This window comes from Petromyzon marinus, chromosome 5 (genome assembly GCF_048934315.1).
Source record: "Petromyzon marinus isolate PM22_M1 ecotype Great Lakes invasive population chromosome 5, UKy_Petmar_22M1.pri1.0, whole genome shotgun sequence".
Lineage (NCBI taxonomy): Eukaryota > Metazoa > Chordata > Hyperoartia > Petromyzontiformes > Petromyzontidae > Petromyzon > Petromyzon marinus.
The window spans coordinates 12,917,795-12,934,629 of record NC_133671.1 but is presented as its reverse complement, the minus strand read 5'-3'; the positions used below and the strand labels follow the sequence as shown (position 1 = coordinate 12,934,629).

The window sequence follows — 16,835 nt, the reverse complement described above, 5'->3', positions numbered from 1 at the left end:
CGGTCACCGGCATCGCGCGCTTTGAGATGCGCTTCTACGGCCGTCTGGAACGCTTTTCTTTCCGATATCAGGAAGCCACTGTAGCTATGCACTTTTAAATCTAGATAGAAAACTCATTTCTCTAGAACTGCTTTTTGTGTTTAGTTGTTGTCCTTCCCCCGCACCTTCGATTAGCATGGTTGATTACGTACGGTGCAAAAGAAGTTCAATATACATACAACATACATACATCGTCATTGTCATGCGTACATCGTCGCACATACATCATCACAAAGGCTTCGGTTTAGCAATGAGTTAGTAAATTAACCTATACCATCTATCTGTATGTGTGCCGTGACCTCCTGCACCACTTCACATGGCCTCAAAGTGAATTTGACGTGGCAGAAGTGCCAAGGTGAAGTCACTACTACTCAGTGGCTATTGTTGACAATCTGGTTCATTTCATAAATAACCCTCCAGGACAGAGATTATAAGCCATGAGGACAGCATGGTAGTCTATGATTTATATTGGAGTTGTGAATGGGCCCTAATTTCTAAATCACTTTGGCTAATGATGGGATTACTGACTGTGTGTGTGTGTGTGCGTGCCCTGTTACACAGGGAGAACTGAACAGCCAGACTGGCCTCGTACCCTCCAACTTCCTGGAGGAGGTGCCGGGAGACTTGGAGGTAGCACTGTCCATTCCTGATGAGAGAGAGGCTGACGGCGAACAGCAGGCAAGCGGTGGCTAATCTGTGAAACATCCGAATGGATAATTAATCTCGCGAAGTGACACCATTAAGGGAATTTTTGTTAAAAATATATACACATGTAAAAAAAACCCAACGCAAACCAAGCATTAAACAAATAACAATTATGTTATCGGATGCATGGGCAAGCACGCGTGTGGCGGAGGCAGTCGGATGTTTGCCGCTGCATTTGACACGTGCTCATTCTCAACCGATCCGCAGGCGGAGAAAGCGGCAGAGGAGGCAATGCAAGACGAGAGCCGAGCGGGCGATCACGAGGACGCGCCGCTCAACGGCAGGGCGGTGCGCGCGGCCGAGGCCGCCCAACCTCCGGCGGCGCCACAGCCGGCGAAGGCCGAGGGACCGCCGGCAGAGGGAGCGGCGGCGGCAGCGGGGGGTGGGGGTCGTAGTGACGAGGAGGCGAGCGCGGAAAAAGCGTCCGCCCTGCTGCCGTCGCCGGCCACGTCCGGCGGCGGGTCCCCTAAAACTCACGGCTCCTCCTCCAGCCCTGCCAGCAGCCTGGAGGGCTCGCCGCGCAAGAAGAAGGGCTTCTTCTCCAAGGGCAAGTATCTCCTGAAGAAGCTGGGACCCAGCAAGAAGCAGTGAGCACGCGGCTTGCAGATGCCACCGAGGGCCCAGTTGGTGAACGGTGGCACGGCTTGTCCATGCTGCTCCGGGTTTGTATTCGACACGCCGCGCGGTGCCCTATGATGCGACCTTGTCGGCCAGTACATGCACTTTCCTCTGTCAATCCATTGGCTGGATGACGGCGTCCCAAGGTCGTGCGGGTCGTGGGGGTTATTTTACGATGCTCTGCCACCTGGGTCAGAGAAGGTTGGTAAAGGCTGGGGGTATAGGTGGTTGGAGCATAGAATAACAGTCCAGCAATGTATTTTATTGCTGCCACAAATGTAGCCCTTCAGTTGCAGTAAGTCAAATTGAAATAAAAAGAGATGTTTTTAATTAATCAAACTTTCATGCGATTATTATCTTGTAACGCGACAAAGATCTAAATTGTGTTATGAAAGAAATACAAAGACTAACCAATTCTAGTGTTATTTTACTCTGGCCAAAAAAAAGAAAGAATTTTTTTTTAAATGGTTCGATCCTCGCCAAACACGACATTGAGTCCAGCCACGCTTAGAAGAGCAAGAAAATTCCTGGTTCAACAGTTGGATTAGTCGTGTTGATGGTGACACAACAAGCGGACACGAAACAGCACATGAGGCTGCTAGTGTGATGGGTTTTCTTCCAAAACCCATGGATTTTCTCACTGAAGTTGGTGATTTTATTTTCACCCTAACACACGCACTCCAACCCAACAACTGCTAAGTGCTACCCCACCCGCAGTGTTAATGGTGAGATGGTGCCATTGCACTTGGAACAAACTGTCGGCAATTCCCTTTGCATGGCAGTATCGCAAAAATGATAAGACAGTAAAATGAATCGGCACCTGAAGTTATTGCTGAAAAATCAAACTGTTAGGCCAAGTGGCCTCCCAACAATGATCATTCCTCCCCAAGATAGCAGGGCTCTTAACAGTTTACAAGAGTAAAACAAAACTAACGTGAGAATCTTGTTGAATTTCACTCGGGGCAAAAACAAACACGGCAAGGTAAACGTTTTGGCTGCTCAGCCACTTCACCAGGACTCTGCTGAGCTGCACTGATGACGACGGCGATGTCCGACTTAATTCCCGGTGGGAATTCTATTCCTTCCCCAACGCCTCCTCCTCCAGCCACCACTGTTTTAAGTCGTGGTCCTTCGTGGACCGTTGTCTCTGAAAAAGTGAAGGTGGACTCCAGCCAGAGGAGCATTTGTTCAAGGCTGGACACCGTCTGAAATGGACTTTCGCCGTCGCCCAACGGCACAGGAGGCGGTCGTGGACCTCGCCGACAAAACGCGTTCGTGTTTGTTTTGTGCATTCTAATGTGGTGGCTGATGGGCCCTCGGCAGACAGCCACCATCACGGTCCTCTCGCTTTGTTGAAGGCCTGGAGCTTAAAAGGGTGTATCAACCAGTGCCGAATCATCGGATGTGAAACGTATCAGCACGCCGTGTGTTTTTTCGCCACTTGTCGCTGTCACCGGACCTAAGTGGATGAGATTGGGAGTGGAATATGGGCGCTCACGCTGTCATCACTCGCAATGGCTCTGCGAAAATATACTCACAATGGTGCTCTCCACATTGGCACCACACTGCACTACGGAGCATTCCTTTTCATTATGTTTATAATTTAAATAACACCGCATTATATCATAAGCTGTATATAGAGTCGGGTTTTGAAATGCGACTAAAGTAACAGAAGGGAAAATACCAGAAGGAAAAGCGTTGCGTTTTTGGTAGTCATAGAAGTACACATTTTATTATTTATTTAATTCAAGGACGTTGTCAGAGCTGGTCTGCAGGGAGTGGTCACAACCCAGATCAATGATTGCTGAGAGTTGTGAAGAGCAGGACAGATTGTCAATGCCGGAAGATGCCTCAGATGTGCATCCATGTGCAGCGCATTGTCAAACCACTGCTGGATGAGAAGCTCTGGCCCATGTGCAAAGGGCTCTGGATATCTGCTGCACCACCCTCTGTTGCCCCCCACGTCAACTGTAATTTATACCCATGCAAACATCCAGATTAAAAAAAAACCCTGCTTAGCTTGCGAAGGTCTGGGCACATTGCGGATGATTTAGACATACTGTATAGATCTCGGACATGAAATTTACTGAAAGGAGCAAGTAACTCTGTCATTTGCTGTGGGACATCTTGCTCAAGGATAGGCATGATATTCCCCTCATATGCCAATCAGGCGTGGATTAAAGTTAAAGTTGATTCCAACTTGATTAACGTAAGAATAAACAATTTACAATGTATTTAAAGTACAGTATGTGCTAATGGTTCATTTAGGTTCATGGGGTGACAGACAAAACTGCACGAGACAGAAAAAAAACCCCATCAAAGAGCATGAACATGGAGGTAGAAATATGCAGAGGTGAATTGATTTCTAATCGAATCGCGACCCTAAATCGTGACAATTCATCAAATCACTCAGGGAGTGAATCGTAACATACCCTACCGCCTGTGATGGGAATATCTGTGCCATGACGGGTGTCTGACACAAACACGCATTTGTTTTCTTCATCCGTGGAGATGGCCCAGACCTTTAGCAAGATGTCCACCATTCTGCTTGCTATTGTGAAGAGTGGTGGCGTAGCTATTGAGTGTGCAGGCGGTGCAACTGCACCAGGACCCACGGGCTTAAGGAGAGCCGAGGCATAGGGCTCCAGAACGGAGGAAAATTATAAAAGGGGGCTCCATTGTTTTCCTTACACCAGGGCCCATGTCAATCACACTACACACTACTGGTGAAGGTTTTTTTTTTTAATAAATTACCGGTACATGTCCATGCAGTCTTCTTCTAATCCACGCTCAGAAGGGTGTCCTGCAAACCGGCGACTGACCAAAGTGTAATAATTTAGGCGCTCGTGATAACTACTCGCGTAATCATACATGGGCAATTAAAATTAATCCGTGCGCTCATGATACGCTCGTGCATATAAACAAAAATATTTGATTAATTTTAATTTTAAAAAAAATCTCTATTTTGTAATGTGTTCGCGTGACCCCCCTATAGCCACTAGATGCGCTAAATTAATTTCTTAAAATACAATTGTTACATGTCTATTCGGTGGTGGATAAGTCAATCGGGGGGAATGGGTCGGTTGGTCAGAAATGAAGACCGCACAGTATAGATTGATTCACACAAACGTAACTCCCTCTATCCTACTCAGCCCTTGAGATGCAGTGCTTCACGGCTTGTGCTCATAGTTTGCAGTACACCGATGCATCATCGATCGCTTCTTCTTTATAGAGAGGGGCGCTTGTGTTTTTTTTTCCCCGCACGCTGGACCTGGGATGTGGAAGGATTTGAAGTCGGGGGTCCCCTCCTGCCTTGCAAAGGCACTCGGTCATTGAGCCATAACTGCCACCGCCGCTGCACTTACACGCATCGATGGCGGCTCCAATCCATGTAACAGTCATGACTATAACTGCGTTGTGAATACGTACCAAACTGTTCCCGCTTGTAGTTGAATTTGTCCCTGCTGCGCGGATATTAACACAGCACAGTGATGGCACAGAGATGGGAATCATCCCCTGCTGCACGTCAGCAGACGTAATCTGTGGTGGTTCCCATCTCCGTACAAGGCCATGACTATAACTGTGTTATCCTGGCGGGTACTGCAGTTTACTTTGTGCCTGCGGCAGAGGTAGATGGGGGGGGTTGACTCCCAAGAGCACAGCATTGATGTCTATCTTATGCTGAATACTTTGTGTGCTTGTAGCGATGTAGAGGCCGGGTAGCGGGGCTCTTGTGTAAAGGTCCCCCAGCGCTTCTCCGTACGCACGGGTGAGCACACTTATTAACAGGGTTCGCATCTGCTGGCAACCGCGGCGGCGTGCTCTCACTTTGGTTGTGGCAGTAAGCGCACATTTTGTGCATCACAACGGCATTGCCTTAGTGCGGGGGGGCTGCCTTTGCCTTGGAGGCATTCCCAGGGGATGTCGAAGGAAATAGCCGGTGTTGAAGGAAAAGCTTGCGTCGAATGTTGAAGGACCGTGGGGAGGGCAGGCCGCGGGTTCAGTGTTTGCTTCGTGCCAAGTGCTTGCCCCCCCGAAACGGCGAGTCGTGTCCGGCTCCCAAAAGTGCCAAAATCCCTAAGGGCCCCATCCGGCTTTTGGGACGTGGGGGGCTTTCTCTTGGTAGGATTGTTTGTATTACAGGATCCTCAGTTTTGTATTTCTTGCCATGAGATATTGCCATAAATACGTTCCAGGTGAAGATAAGTGTCAAGAGAAGAAAGTATTGCTGTGGCTTTTTTTCCAAACGGAGAAGTGCTCTCGCCGGGTTGGGGTTTGTAGTTTTTGGCATTGATGTTTTTGTGGACCTATTTTATAAACAATTGTTGCCATTTGGCTGAAGTTAATGCTGAATTTTTATTTTGCAAACTCTGTTCACAGTGTATATACCGTACGTGGGTGTAGCAGCAATTAAGCTCTCAGAGCTGCAGTGACTAAGTCTGGGTTTAGCACCGGTGGTTTGGAATGAAGCCACATTGACCGATAGACATCATAGACCACACACCTAAAAATCGATATCCGTACAAGTCTGAAAAATAAAATTAATAAGTACATTCAATTAGCGACAGATTGAAATTAATGAGCCGTTCAAGTGCCATTATGTTAAGAGAGATTATTTTTTAAAAAAGTTACGTTTGAGAGGTTTTTTTTCCACATTATTTTCAGATCGAGTATAATTGTTGTGAGGTTTTTTTTTTACATGGCGTGTGCGAGTAATTTGTAACGTGTTTGTGTAAATTTTCGTGTTCAGGCAGCGTGGTTTATTGGTGTGTGCCCTTTGTGAGAGCTCAGTGTAACTGACAGAATGGGTGGCACAGCTGTAAGTTGCATTAGTCTCCATGTACATACACTGCACCCATTTGACTGCTTTGAGCCAAAATAAAGTTTTACATTTATTTTTCAAACGTTAGTTTTCTTTTTTTTGTCATGTTGTTGTCCGTATTGCGAGGCACAGCTTCTGGCTTCTGCATTTTTTTTTTGCCAAATCACCGCTTATGTGATAACAGTTTTAAGAGTCCACTCTGCCCCAACAGTTTCTCACACGGGCTATTAATCTTTTAACCATCGTCATTAAGGTTACCTTAAAATAATAATGAACAGCCCTTTGTCAATCCACTGACAGATGACCACCTCTGATGAGCACGGTTGGCGACATACAGTGTGAAAGAAGTTCAACATACATACAAATGCATACCATACGATGATCACACGCCGGGTCACGGTGAAGCATGGCTGAGAATCGAACACAGGTAACCCGGCTTCCCAAACCTGGTAAAGTGTAAAATTTTGATTTAAAGCTTTCGTGATTGCAGTAATTCATATTCTTCACCGAAAGAGCTGGTAAAGTGTGCTTCCGATTTTGCTCATGCAACAAACCTCTTATAAGTGCAGCCCCAAACAAGGCTTTGCGCGGTTCTCTTGACGATGGAATGAGGTGACATTCTGTGTGCGCAATTGAGAATAAGATTTTATTGTTGCCCTCAAAGCACATAAATTACACGAAGTGCAGATTTGCGTCCACAGCTAATTACAGGAGGCATTAAGCAACGTTGTTTGGAGATGCTATATGTACATTACCTTTGCTGCTAAGATTACAAGGCACCCATGCCCAATACTTGACACCCTTACCCAAGCTGCACTCCAGCTACCGATAGAACAATACAGCAATATAAAATGGTTTACAATATTTAAAATAAGGCTTTTACAACCAAAAAAATACTCATTACTACTCTCAGTAAAACGTTTAAATAATTGTGCTTTACAGCATTAACAGTATCAGTATTCAAAGACTGAAAGAAAATGAGGATCCTTAGAACCAGCTGCGTTACCTGTTAAGCCACGTGTATATGTTAACATAATCGTATTTACATGGATCATTGACTGCTGAATGTGCTGTGGGTTACATAAAGCAGAAGCCATTTGGCTGTCGATCATGACCATTGCATTTCACTAATGAGGAAAGGAATTATAGATCACTTAAGCTCATACTGATAATTAAGCACAATTATGATGCTGTCAATGCAAAGTGCCAAGCCTCGTTACTATAACAATATTTTTTGGTGTGTTCCGAATGTGTGTACATGTGCATATACCTGCATGCACACAGCAAGGCTCTCTACTGTGCCGGCCTTACTAGGTGCTTGCTAACAGCACTTGCACCCAATGTACAGTACAATTATAAGCCGGTCGCACCTCCGATTAGCACGGTTGGATACGTACGGTGCGAAAAAAGTTCAACATATATACATTGACCCTCATTTGCATACATACGTAGGCATTGACGCACAACAACAATCTATCACCATTCACTTCTGGCACCACAATCTGTGACGCCACCTTCCTCTCCACCAGCGAACCCCGAAGCAAAAAAAAAACATTCTCGGAGTAAAATGAAAACAAAGCATGCAACTCTCGGACATGTTTTCTGGGTGTGCCGTGTGTTGTTCGAAGAGATGTCTGCCATGTTGCTTCCCTGTGCTGGTAGCTTCCTCGGGAAATTAATTGAAGCTCCCAGCACATGCAGCGAAATGTCAGACATCGTGCCGAACAACACACGGCACAACTCGAAAGCACGTTCGATAGCCGTAGAGCACAGACAGAAAATCCATTGCGGCAGTAGTAATCGCACGTGTTTGCAGTGGAGGCGACTATCCCACGCCATAAATGCGGTGTGTGAAACATTTCCACCAAAATCTACACGCACAAGACGGTAGCGGGCGAGTCGTAATCGTCCTGTGCATCGGCCAAAAGTGCGTCATCGGGCAAGCTGGAGTCCACCGAGTCGACAGAGTCCCCAGAAACGAAGGGAGGAGGGTGCTGCAGGCCAGGAGAGTCCCAGGAAGGCGAAAGAGGCGCCGCAGAAAGGGGCCACGGAGAAAGGGGCTCTGGGGAAAGAGGCCCCGGCGAGAGGCAGTCGGTGGCGTCTACGGTGTCCAGCGCTTGCAAGTTGCCGTCACCGATCGGGGACAGGCAGGATGTGGGGCTCAGCAGCGTTTCCTTGCCGAGTACAGCCGGGATGAGAACCTGCAACCAATGCCGCATCAACTTCTGGCTCTCGGCGGCAAAGTAGAGGGTGCGGCGCGACTGCACCATCTTAAACGCGTGCTGCGCCTCGATGTTGTCCGCCGGATCCACGGGGCGCACCTCGTACCCCGGCAGCGGGAATGTCGCTTGCGCCTTCACATCCTGTGGTGGTGGTGGCAGAGGAGGTTAGCGCCAGCTCTGAGCCACTGCACAGTTTCATGCAGTAATTAAGGGGTATAGTTGATGAAAACTTATGATTGATAGACCTTTCACAATCCACATTTAGATGAAGGACACGCTATGCAGCGGTGGTATTGGGGGGGGGGGGGTGTTTGACGGTAGTTCACCACGCCGCTCAGTGCTGGTTGGTGATGCAGGGGAACCCATGACCAGATTGGATGTCACTTGACACTGATGTTAGCCACGGCTGGGAATCAAACTCGGGTAACTGGGTTCACAGTGCAGCGTGCTAATCACTGTGCGAACCCTCCGGCGAACAGTTTATGTAAACTAAACTGATCCATAACAATGCATCGAATGTCCGGGGGAGGTGACTTGTTACGTGTCCATTGCGCTCACCTGCGGGGCTTTGTACAGGTAGAGGACGAGGGGTTCGTTCGTGGGGATGACAAACCAGGCTCTCTTCCATCCACGTCCGCTGCTCTCCGTGTAGTTCAGGAAGCTGCGCATGATGCTGTTGTCTGACATCTCGGCTCCTTGGCGCTGAAAAGCGAGGCGCTGCGCGTGAGTGCGAGCACTATTCAGCACGTAGTTGCCACACGGACGACAGGAATTCTTTGCAGTGAAGCGACCCATGGAGCCTTGGCCAGGCTTTGAAATCATCGCGCGTTGCTTGTTGAGCCACCACCAAAAGGTACGTAATTGGAATTATGATTCTGTCGGAAATGTTATCAGTTTCTTGGAAGGGAGATTTTATTTAGACTGCCCCTGGCCAATCATCTACTGGACGAAGGTCTCCCCATGCCATGTCAAGGGGGGGGGTTGTCTGACCGCACTAGGCTGGTCAGTGAGGGTTGGTGAAGGGGTGGCACAGATCCGGTGCAAATACCACTCGCCACTTATTTTAGCCGTGGCTGGGAGAATTCATCTCATGCTGCTGGGGTCGTAGTGCAATTTCTGAACTCATGAGCAACTGCTACACCCTCGGACAGGGAGACAGGTGTTGATGATGCAAACTGTGGGAAAATAAATGTTTGGATTTTCCAATTCCTACATATATTTTGTGAAAAGTAGAATCTTATTGTTGTTTTCCTTACAACTCAACATATTAAACACATTATTTATACTTATTTTAAAGTCTAAATTTTACCTCAGCAGAGGTGAAATATAGACAATAGGAAGGTTGCGGGTTATGTTTTTTGGACATATGCGTACATTAATGAAAACCCGTGGTTATGGTACTTACAACAGCCATTTAGTTTAGATATAAAAAGCTTGAATGAGTGTCAATATTAATTTACAAGAGGGTTATGTATTGTCATATTGGACCAATTACTTGACGTATTTATGTATTTCCCTCCCCCCCCCCCCCAATTTATTCCAACTGTGTTATCTGCATTATGTCAAGAGACAATGTAAATTCAAAACTCTTGCAGAATAGTGCATCTACATGTACTATATGATAGAGCTGGCTTTGGAAGGATATATCACAACAAATTCTGAGATCCCTCCCAAGTAATTAATCCTGCACACTGATGGGTGAACTTTCCCTGCACAGAGAAGCATTCACCAATTCGCAGTGCAACTGATTCCTCTTTCATCATCAGAGTTGGAATTTCGCCAAATTAATTCGAAAACCCAAATTTTACAAGGATTTTTGTACAGTGTTGGATGACCTTGCCAAGACCACAAACATCTCCACACTTGAGAACCCAGTTCAATCACGAGCGGCTGATATGTACGTATGTATGTTGAACTTCTTTCGCACCGTATACAGCCAACCGTGCTAATCGGAGATTCAAATCCTGGATCTCAGTGGTTGCCTGCTCAGTGGCCTAAACCCCTTAACCACCCGTTCACCATGACCGAGGGCGATGCAGCAGTGTGGAGTTCGTCGCTTCAACGTTGCCTGGCACTTCACTTTGGCAATGTTGCCCAGGAGAGAGCTGCCTCACCTCCAGGACATTCTTGCTCTTCTCCTTGGGGGTGTCCACCTCGCACCGGTTCCCCCGTGCGGACAGGATGTGGTTACACTCGACGCACACGCGGTTGAATTTCCCAGGCTCGTACTCCAGCTCAATCTTGAAGTCGGAGCATTTCCAACACACCACCTGCAGGAGCAGCCAGCATGGGTGATGAGGGCTCATCACTATCATCGGCATCTCGGTGTGCGTCACCACCATAGGCAGCGGGTGGCTACAGCTGACAGGACTTGACCACCTGTAACCCAGCTATTGAGTTCAAACAGCCCATACAGTAAACAAGAAAAGCCTCTCAAAGCCAGACTTGGCGAGAGAGTACAAGGTCAGCGCTGGCAAGGAGTACGCAGTGCAAGAGGACGCTGCTGCATTCTGCAATCAATGAAGCCGCTTTCTGGCTCGGCGCAAACGCACAAACTAAGTAAATCATAAAATACGAGCAGAGCATGTGGCAAGCGGAACTGAACTTCATCGGATCAGGACCAGTCAAGTACTGGCCCAGCGTCAGCCCATAGGTCTGTGTCCCAGTGCTGGCCCCGCTATCCCCTCCCCCCCTCCTCTGTGGCCATTGGGGCTGTGGGTATGGAAGTGACATTGAAAATTAAAGTGTTTTTATTGTCATTTTAACGCAGGCATGGATTAGTTGAGAATAGAGCAAAAGTTGTATATCAGCAAACCCCTTTGGAGCGAGTATGCTTAAATCTGAAGTAGTTTGTCAGTATCAGAACATGCTCTTAGCCTTACCAGTGTAATGTAATGATGCATTGCTTATATATATGGGTTGTTTTATCCACCTTTTTATGTATTTTAAGTTACACCTGTATTTTTTGTAGTTTTCCACATTTTTATGCTAACATGGTGCTGAATTTAAACAAAGCGAGTTACATCACCGCTTGCGCCTATCACTTCCACGTAGCCCAGGTAAAAGCACGCGATTTGGAATCAAAAGAGGGAGAGGAGATTGGGGATCGGGGTACCAAACTCAAGTTTGATTTGGGAAGGCTCGGGAGGCAGCGCCACCATGGGGCACCATGGTGGCGAAATGTCATCTCCCTTGTTTAGTGTGTAGGATGTCATCTCCCTTGTTTAGTGTGTAGGATGTCATCTCCCTTGTTTAGTATGTAGGATGTCATCTTCCTTGTTTAGTGTGTAGGATGTCATCTCCCTTGTTTAGTGTGTAGGATGTCATCTCCCTTGTTTAGTGTGTAGGATGTCATCTCCGTTGTTTAGTGTGTAGGATGTCATCTCCCTTGTTTAGTGTGTAGGATGTCATCTCCCTTGTTTAGTGTGTAGGATGTCATCTCCCTTGTTTAGTGTGTAGGATGTCATCTCCCTTGTTTAGTGTGTAGGATGTCATCTCCCTTGCTTAGTGTGTAGGATGTCATCTCCCTTCTTTAGTGTGCAGGATGTCATCTCCCTTGCTTAGTGTGCAGGATGTCATCTCCCTTGTTTAGTGTGTAGGATGTCATCTCCCTTGCTTAGTGTGTAGGATGTCATCTCCCTTGTTTAGTGTGTAGGATGTCATCCCCCTTGTTTAGTGTGTAGGATGTCATCTCCCTTGTTTAGTGCGTAGGATGTCATCTCCCTTGTTTAGTGCGTAGGATGTCATCTCCCTTGTTTAGTGTGTAGGATGTCATCTCCCTTGTTTAGTGTGTAGGATGTCATCTCCCTTGTTTAGTGTGTAGGATGTCGTCTCCCTTGTTTAGTGTGTAGGATGTCATCTCCCTTGTTTAGTGTGTAGGATGTCATCTCCCTTGTTTAGTGTGTAGGATGTCATCTCCCTTGTTTAGTGTGCAGGATGTCATCTCCCTTGTTTAGTGTGTAGGATGTCATCTCCCTTGTTTAGTGTGTAGGATGTCATCTCCCTTGTTTAGTGTGTAGGATGTCATCTCCCTTGTTTAGTGTGTAGGATGTCATCTCCCTTGTTTAGTGTGCAGGATGTCATCTCCCTTGCTAGTGTGTAGGATGTCATCTCCCTTGTTTAGTGTGTAGGATGCCATCTCCCTTGTTTAGTGTGCAGGATGTTATCTCCCTTGTTTAGTGTGTAGGATGTCATCTCCCTTGCTTAGTGTGTAGGATGTCATCTCCCTTGTTTAGTGTGTAGGATGTCATCTCCCTTGTTTAGTGTGCAGGATGTCATCTCCCTTGTTTAGTGTGTAGGATGTCATCTACCTTGCTTAGTGTGTAGGATGTCATCTCCCTTGTTTAGTGTGTAGGATGTCATCTCCCTTGCTTAGTGTGTAGGATGTCATCTCCCTTGTTTAGTGTGTAGGATGTCATCTCCCTTGTTTAGTGTATAGGATGTCATCTCCCTTGTTTAGTATGTAGGATGTCATCTCCCTTGTTTAGTGTGTAGGATGTCATCTCCCTTGTTTAGTGTGTAGGATGTCATCTCCCTTGCTTAGTGTGTAGGATGTCATCTCCCTTGTTTAGTGTGTAGGATGTCATCTCCCTTGTTTAGTGTGTAGGATGTCATCTCCTTTGTTTAGTGTGCAGGATGTCATCTCCTTTGCTTAGTGTGTAGGATGGCATCTCCCTTGTTTAGTGTGTAGGATGTCATCTCCCTTGCTTAGTATGTAGGATGTCATCTCCCTTGCTTAGTGTGTAGGATGTCATCCCCCTTGTTTAGTGTGTAGGATGTCATCTCCCTTGCTTAGTGTGTAGGATGTCATATCCCTTGCTTAGTGTGTAGGATGTTATCTCCCTTGTTTAGTATGTAGGATGTCATCTCCCTTGTTTAGTGTGTAGGATGTCATCTCCCTTGTTTAGTATGTAGGATGTCATCTCCCTTGTTTAGTGTGTAGGATGTCATCTCCCTTGTTTAGTGTGTAGGATGTCATCTCCCTTGCTTAGTGTGTAGGATGTCATCTCCCTTGTTTAGTGTGTAGGATGTCATCTCCCTTGTTTAGTGTGTAGGATGTCATCTCCCTTGTTTAGTGTGTAGGATGTCATCTCCCTTGTTTAGTGTGCAGGATGTCATCTCCCCTGTTTAGTATGTAGGATGTCATCTCCCTTGTTTAGTGTGTAGGATGTCATCTCCCTTGTTTAGTGTGCAGGATGTCATCTCCCTTGTTTAGTGTGTAGGATGTCATCTCCCTTGCTTAGTGTGTAGGATGTCATCTCCCTTGCTTAGTGTGTAGGATGTCATCTCCCTTGCTTAGTGTGTAGGATGTCATCTCCCTTGTTTAGTGTGCAGGATGTCATCTCCCTTGTTTAGTGTGTAGGATGTCATCTCCCTTGTTTAGTGTGTAGGATGTCATCTCCCTTCCTTAGTGTGTAGGATGTCATCTCCCTTGTTTAGTGTGTAGGATGTCATCTCCCTTGCTTAGTATGTAGGATGTCATCTCCCTTGTTTAGTGTGTAGGATGTCATCTCCCTTGTTTAGTGTGTAGGATGTCATCTCCCTTGTTTAGTGTGCAGGATGTCATCTCCCATGTTTAGTGTGTAGGATGTCATCTCCCTTGTTTAGTGTGTAGGATGTCATCTCCCTTGCTTAGTGTGTAGGATGTCATCTCCCTTGTTTAGTGTGTAGGATGTCATCTCCCTTGTTTAGTGTGTAGGATGTCATCTCCCTTGTTTAGTGTGTAGGATGTCATCTCCCTTGCTTAGTGTGTAGGATGTCATCTCCCTTGTTTAGTGTGCAGGATGTCATCTCCCTTGTTTAGTGTGTAGGATGTCATCTCCCTTGTTTAGTGTGTAGGATGTCATCTCCCTTGTTTAGTGTGCAGGATGTCATCTCCCTTGCTTATCGTGCAGGATGTCATCTCCCTTGTTTAGTGTGTAGGATGTCATCTCCCTTGCTTAGTGTGTAGGATGTCATCTCCCTTGTTTAGTGTGTAGGATGTCATCTCCCTTGTTTAGTGTGCAGGATGTCATCTCCCTTGTTTAGTATGTAGGATGTCATCTCCCTTGTTTAGTGTGTAGGATGTCATCTCCCTTGCTTAGTATGTAGGATGTCATCTCCCTTGTTTAGTGTGTAGGATGTCATCTCCCTTGTTTAGTATGTAGGATGTCAACTCCCTTGTTTAGTGTGCAGGATGTCATCTCCCTTGCTTAGTGTGTAGGATGTCATCTCCCTTGTTTAGTGTGTAGGATGTCATCTCCCTTGTTTAGTGTGTAGGATGTCATCTCCCTTGTTTAGTGTGTAGGATGTCATCTCCCTTGTTTAGTGTGCAGGATGTCATCTCCCTTGCTTAGTGTGTAGGATGTCATCTCCCTTGTTTAGTGTGTAGGATGTCATCTCCCTTGTTTAGTGTGTAGGATGTCATCTCCCTTGTTTAGTGTGTAGGATGTCATCTCCCTTGTTTAGTGTGCAGGCTGTCATCTCCCTTGCTTAGTGTGTAGGATGTCATCTCCCTTGCTCAGTGTGTAGGATGTCATCTCCTTTGTTTAGTGTGCAGGATGTCATCTCCCTTGCTTAGTGTGTAGGATGTCATCTCCCTTGTTTAGTGTGCAGGATGTCATCTCCCTTGTTTAGTGTGTAGGATGTCATGGGTTAGATCCCGACCCCAACACCTGTATATTTGGAGTTTGCATGTTCTGCCTGTGGTCACGTGTTTTTTTTTCTCCGGGTCCTCCGGTTTTTCCCTCCACATTTATAATCATGCGTTTACAGTATCCGGCTGCGATAAATTTCCACATGATAAGCCACTTCGTTGAGCTATCATTTGTGGCCAGGTCTCTTCTGAAAAAAAGAGCTATATAGCTCAGTGGGCCTTACCTGGTAAAATAAAAAAATGTTCATAGTTTATAGAGCTGCCATGGGAGCACAGTTTCTGGGTCCACGTCCAGTTTGAGAGCCGAGGCAGCACGCTTAACAGTGGTGGTGAAGACAGAGCACATGACAGTGGCACAACGGGGGGGGGGGGGGGGGGGGGGAGAACTCACGTAGCCACAGGCGCGGCAGTGGTGACGGCGGCGCGTGATGGGGTGGAAGAGTTCCCCACAGCGCATGCACATGGTCACGTTGGCGTCGCGAATCCACACGGGTGCCCGCTTACCCAGTTGGCCGACCTGCAGACAAAGATGCGCAAAGGCAAAGCTCCTTCACGTACCCTACGCAGAATGCTGGAGCGTGTGAAAGGAGTGAGCTCATATTAAACCCAGCACAGCACAGCAAGGGAAACCGAAACAACCATGCTTATTTATTGTTGAAAATAGTACGGTCATCCTCACTACCGGTGCAATGCGATATAAACAAGTCGAGGACAAAAAATAGCACAATGGAATTTTATTCTAAACACTTTTCTTCCACTTCTTGTACCTCATTCTTAATTATAAATTGCAACTAAACAAACCCAATATTTGACATTAACACTGCCTAATAGTGGAAAAACAGAGTAGGCTGATGTTTCAGTCAATGGTCCGTCTTCAGAGCAGAGAGCAATGACAGTTACATTTTTAAATTACTAATTGAATGACAAACCGGTAGGTCATCCTCCTGTGTGCTGTCCTTCCTGAAGCAATTGAATGTTTCCAGCTTTTCATTGTAAGTTACAATGGCTTTCTCGATGGCCTGGGAGTGCACAAGAGAGACAGTGTCAGGTGGTGCAGGCCAGAATATCCATCCGAGTGCAATTTCCTGCTCTGCATTCTTAAACATGATCTCATTGTTCATGTACAGTGAGGGAAAAAAGTATTTGATCCCCTGCTGATTTTGTACGTTTGCCCACTGACGAAGAAATGATCAGTCTATATTTTTAATGGTAGGTTTATTTGAACAGTGAGAGACAGAATAACAACAACAAAATCCAGAAAACGCACGTCAAAAATGTTATAAATTGATTTGCATTTTAATGAGGGAAATAAGTATTTGACCCCCTTTCAATCAAAAAGATTTCTGGCTCCCAGGTGTCTTTTATACAGGTAACGAGCTGAGATTAGGAGCACACTCTTAAAGGGAGTGCTCCTAATCTCAGCTTGTTACCTGTATAAAAGACACCTGTCCACAGAAGCAATCAATCAGATTCCAAACTCTCCACCATGGCCAAGACCAAAGAGCTCTCCAAGGATGTCAGGGACAAGATTGTAGACCTACACAAGGCTGGAATGGGCTACAAGACCATTGCCAAGCAGCTTGGTGAGAAGGTGACAACAGCTGGTGCGATTATTCGCAAATGGAAGAAACACAAAAGAATTGTCAATCTCCCTCGGCCTGGGGCTCCATGCAAGATCTCACCTCGTGGAGTTGCAATGATCATGAGAACGGTGAGGAATCAGCCCAGAACTACACCGGAGGATCTTGTCAATGATCTCAAGGCAGCTGGGACCATAGTCACCAAGAAAACAATT

At 46.4% G+C, this 16,835-nt stretch overlaps 2 protein-coding genes across 8 annotated transcripts in view; one reads left to right on the top strand and one right to left on the bottom strand.

Moving 5' to 3' along the window:
- Positions 1 to 6,266, top strand: part of LOC116939069 (RIMS-binding protein 2-like) — a 143,944-nt gene extending 137,678 nt beyond the window's left edge. For all 6 annotated transcript variants that reach the window (XM_032946971.2, XM_032946972.2, XM_032946969.2 and 3 more), the window contains 2 exons: positions 601 to 717; positions 952 to 6,266. In XM_032946971.2, coding sequence (XP_032802862.2) covers positions 601 to 717; positions 952 to 1,335 — 501 coding nt within the window. In that variant the 3' untranslated portion in view covers positions 1,336 to 6,266. The remainder of the gene's footprint in view (positions 1 to 600; positions 718 to 951) is intronic.
- A 550-nt stretch (positions 6,267 to 6,816) lies between these two features.
- Positions 6,817 to 16,835, bottom strand: part of LOC116939070 (FYVE, RhoGEF and PH domain-containing protein 4-like) — a 49,334-nt gene continuing 39,315 nt past the window's right edge. For both annotated transcript variants that reach the window (XM_032946975.2, XM_032946974.2), the window contains exons 13-17: positions 15,970 to 16,059; positions 15,432 to 15,557; positions 10,521 to 10,676; positions 8,965 to 9,108; positions 6,817 to 8,547 (exon numbers count right to left, since the gene is read on the bottom strand). In XM_032946975.2, coding sequence (XP_032802866.2) covers positions 8,056 to 8,547; positions 8,965 to 9,108; positions 10,521 to 10,676; positions 15,432 to 15,557; positions 15,970 to 16,059 — 1,008 coding nt within the window. In that variant the 3' untranslated portion in view covers positions 6,817 to 8,055. The remainder of the gene's footprint in view (positions 8,548 to 8,964; positions 9,109 to 10,520; positions 10,677 to 15,431; positions 15,558 to 15,969; positions 16,060 to 16,835) is intronic.